Source organism: Camellia sinensis, chromosome 10 (genome assembly GCF_055761805.1).
Source record: "Camellia sinensis isolate YWXY chromosome 10, ASM5576180v1, whole genome shotgun sequence".
Classification (NCBI taxonomy): domain Eukaryota; kingdom Viridiplantae; phylum Streptophyta; class Magnoliopsida; order Ericales; family Theaceae; genus Camellia; species Camellia sinensis.
This window is the reverse complement of record NC_138970.1, coordinates 102,080,343-102,083,795: the sequence shown is the minus strand read 5'-3', so window position 1 is coordinate 102,083,795 and position 3,453 is coordinate 102,080,343. Positions and strand designations below refer to the sequence as shown.

The following is a 3,453-nucleotide window of genomic DNA, read 5'->3' as shown; positions in this document are numbered from 1 at the left end:
TTAATTCCTCGGCAAACAGATGAGTTAAGGAGGAGAACTTTTGGCATTACTCACATTTCTTGACATAACACTTGGCATCAGTTCGCTTGGTCGTCTAGTAGTAACCCTGCGTTACGGCTTGATGGGCCAGAGAACGTCCACCCGAATGGGCGCCACAACTGCCTTCATGTATTTCAGACAAAAGTTCTTCGACTTTATCGGGGTGAACACATTCTAAATACGGCTCTGAGAGGGATTTTTTGTAGAGCTTCCCCCACAGATCCAAGTAGTATCGGAGGGCCTTGTTTCGCAGCTTATGTGCTTCCTTCTTATCCATTGGGAGCTTCTTTGAAGATAGGAATGTGGCGATAGGATCCATCCAACTTGGACCGGTTCGATAGCGTTGATCTAAACTGGTTCTAAAAAGGCAATGCTCGGCTCAGGGATGAACCCAACTTCAATTGTCCACTTAATTTCTGAGTTGATAGCAGAGGCTAAGCAAGCCAAGGCGTCTGCATGCGTGTTCTGATCCCTGGTTGTTTGATTCAGCTTGTGGTGATCAAATTTCGCGAGCAAGGAGTTTGCCGTTTTCATATAGGCTGCCATGCGGTCATTTTTGGCTGCATATTCCTCTTTTAGTTGGTTGATTACTAGCTTTGAGTCATAGAAAACAAGCAAACGCCGCACACTGAGGTGAAGTGCATTTCGCAGGCCGGTTAACAGTGCTTCGTATTCGGCCTCATTGTTCGATGCATCGAAGCCCAATTTGACGGCCTGATCGATTATTGTCCCTTCGGGGGTCATGATTACTACGCCGACCCCATTGCCACGTTGATTGGAAGACCCATCGCAATACATCTGCCAAACATCACCAACATATATTCTCCAGTCGGGCTGGGTTTGCAATTGATCGGGTTTAAAGTCGGCAAAGTCGGCTAGCACTTGCCCCTTGATGGAAGTTTTGGGTAAAAATTGGATATCATTCTGGCCGAGTTCCAAGGCCCATTTCGAAATGCGCCCTAACGCTTCTGCATTGCAGAGCACCGACCGGAGGGGATAATCTGTTAGCACTCCAATGTTGTGCCCCTGAAAGTAATGCATCAGTTTTCTTGCAGCCATGACGAGGGCAAGGATAAGTTTTTCTAATGGAAGGTAACGTGTTTCGGCATCAGCCATTGCTTTGCTTACATAGTAGACCGGTCGCTGCTCCCCAAGTTCTTCCTTTAACAATACGGCGCTGACCGCCCGGTTGGATACCGCCAGATACAAAATGAGGGGATCGCCTGCCGCAGGTGTTGCCAAGAGTGGTACTAAATGATGATAGGATTTCAAGTTGTCCAAAGCGGCCTGACACTCGGGTGTCCAGTCAAATGCTCTGCCTTGCCGAAGTGTGTTAAAGAATTGTCGGCAATGATTTGTGGAACGGCTAATAAACCTGTTGAGTGTGGTGGCCATTCCCATCAGCTTCTAAACCTGTTTCACTGAGTAAGGGGAGCCAAGCTCTAGAATTGCCGTTATTTTCCTCGGGTTAGCTTCGATTCCGTGGTTGTTAACGATGTAGCTAAGGAATTTGCCGGATTCGATGCCGAATGCACACTTCGAGACGTTCAGCTTCATCTTGTACTTTCAAAGGATGCCAAATGTCTCTTCTAAATTGGCTAGATGGGAGTGCTTTGTCTTGGATTTGACCACCATATCGTCGATGTATACTTCCATAGTACGGCCGAGTTGCTCCTTGAACATTGCAGTCACTAGTCTTTAGTAAGTTGCCCCCGCATTCTTCAGCTCAAAAGGCATGACCTTGTAGCAATAGGTTCATCTTGGGGTGAGGAATGCAGTTTTCTCTTGATCTTTCAGATGCATAGCAATTTGATGATAGCCCCTGTGGGCACCAAGAAGCTCATGCTTTGATGATGTGCCGTTGCATCTATGAGTTGGTCTATTCTGGGCAAGGAAAAACAGTCCTTGGGACAAGCTTTGTTTAAGTCCGTGAAGTCCACACAGACACGCCAAGAGCCATTCTTCTTCTTGACGACCATAGTATTGGATAACCATGTAGGATAGGTTACTTTGCGAATTGCTTCGGCATCAAGTAACCGATCTACTTTTTCAACAACGGCCAAAGTATGCTCCGTGGCTGACCGTCGACTTCTCTGAATAATTGGCTTACATTTCGGATCAATGTTTAAGCGGTGTTGGGCCACTGATGGATCCACTACTGGCATCTCGTACGCGGACCATGCAAATACATCAATATTGCCGAGTAAGAAGGATACCAACTCCTGCCTTTCAACTGTATCCAAGGAAGCGCCTGTAATAACCCTCACTTTGCCCTAGTCATGCTTGCATGCATTTACATGATTTTTGTCTTGTTAAGTTGCATTTATCGACCTTGATTTATTTTATCTAAGTGTTGCTTGTATGCTTTGTTCTTTGCTTGGTGTGTTAAGCCGAGGTCATTTTAAGCCTAGGTTACACCTTTGAACCTCTTATACTTAAGACCATCTTAGAACCGCTTTGGTTGACCTCCACCTTCACCCTGGCATCTTGGCCGAGACGCTATCATCTAGGCGTCCAACATCCTTGATCCTTGCACCTAGTGGTCTTGTTCCTGGACTGGTATGACCTAGACCGAGGTGTGGCACACCTAGGCTGAGGTTTGGCACAGCTAAGACAAGTGTTATCCTTCCTAGCCGAGATCACCGAAACCTTCTTGCCGAAGCCTATGTCTTGGCCCGAGGTCATTGCCTTGTTAGAATGCCCTTGTCACCTTACTTGTTGTATACACTTTGTCATACTCTTGTCTTGTCATTCAGTCACCTTTTTGAGGAGATCCAACTAGACATTGCCACGTGTCCCAGTAGAGGGCTAAGTCTACTGGCAGTAGAGAAACCCATATCATTTTGTGTCTTACCTTTTTCATTGTAGAGAGAGAAGCTCTAGGAAGAAGAAGAGGAGTTCTTGAGTGAGAAGTAGATTTCCAAGCTTGATCTTTAGAGTTTGAACCGTTAGATCCCTGTTTTGAGATTAGATTCTTGATTTACGCTTGTTATTCCTTATATTGATCCGATCAGATTGCATGATCTAGCATGGTTCATGAGCCATGCATTGATTTAAAGTTGGTTTTAGAAAGGAAAAATGATGTTCTTGTGTTCTTGAAATAAAACCATGTTTTGATCCAAAAGTTTGTATCAAGCTCCATGTTTTTGTGTTTGTTTTCATAAGATCTTCAAGTATGGGTACCCAGGTCCGCGTTTTCGAACTCATCTCATGAAATCTCAGATTTTGAATAAAGAAGTTATGATTTTAGCATTCATGTTCTTCAAAAAGAAACCTAGAATTTCCAGACTCCATTTCCTTGAATGTGGTCATCGGGACTATACCTGGGCCAAGAGGTGTGGGACCTCGGCCAAGACCTAGTTGGTACCCAGCATGTTTTCTGGAGATGAGGGATAGTGTTTTAACTCCCAGCAC

The 3,453-nt window shown here is 45.2% G+C and overlaps 1 protein-coding gene across 1 annotated transcript; it reads right to left on the bottom strand.

Annotated features, from left to right (window-relative positions):
• Window positions 1–387: 387 nt before the first annotated feature.
• Window positions 388–1,155, bottom strand: LOC145800600 (uncharacterized). The gene has a single exon (XM_082890306.1). The coding sequence runs from the start codon at window positions 1,153–1,155 to the stop codon at window positions 388–390; it is 768 nt and encodes a 255-aa protein (XP_082746432.1).
• Window positions 1,156–3,453: the final 2,298 nt, after the last annotated feature.

Bases quoted from the DNA above. Each gene is read 5' to 3' on its own strand.
- LOC145800600 (XM_082890306.1), bottom strand. From the start codon at position 1,155: ATGGCTGATGCCGAAACACGTTACCTTCCATTAGAAAAACTTATCCTT.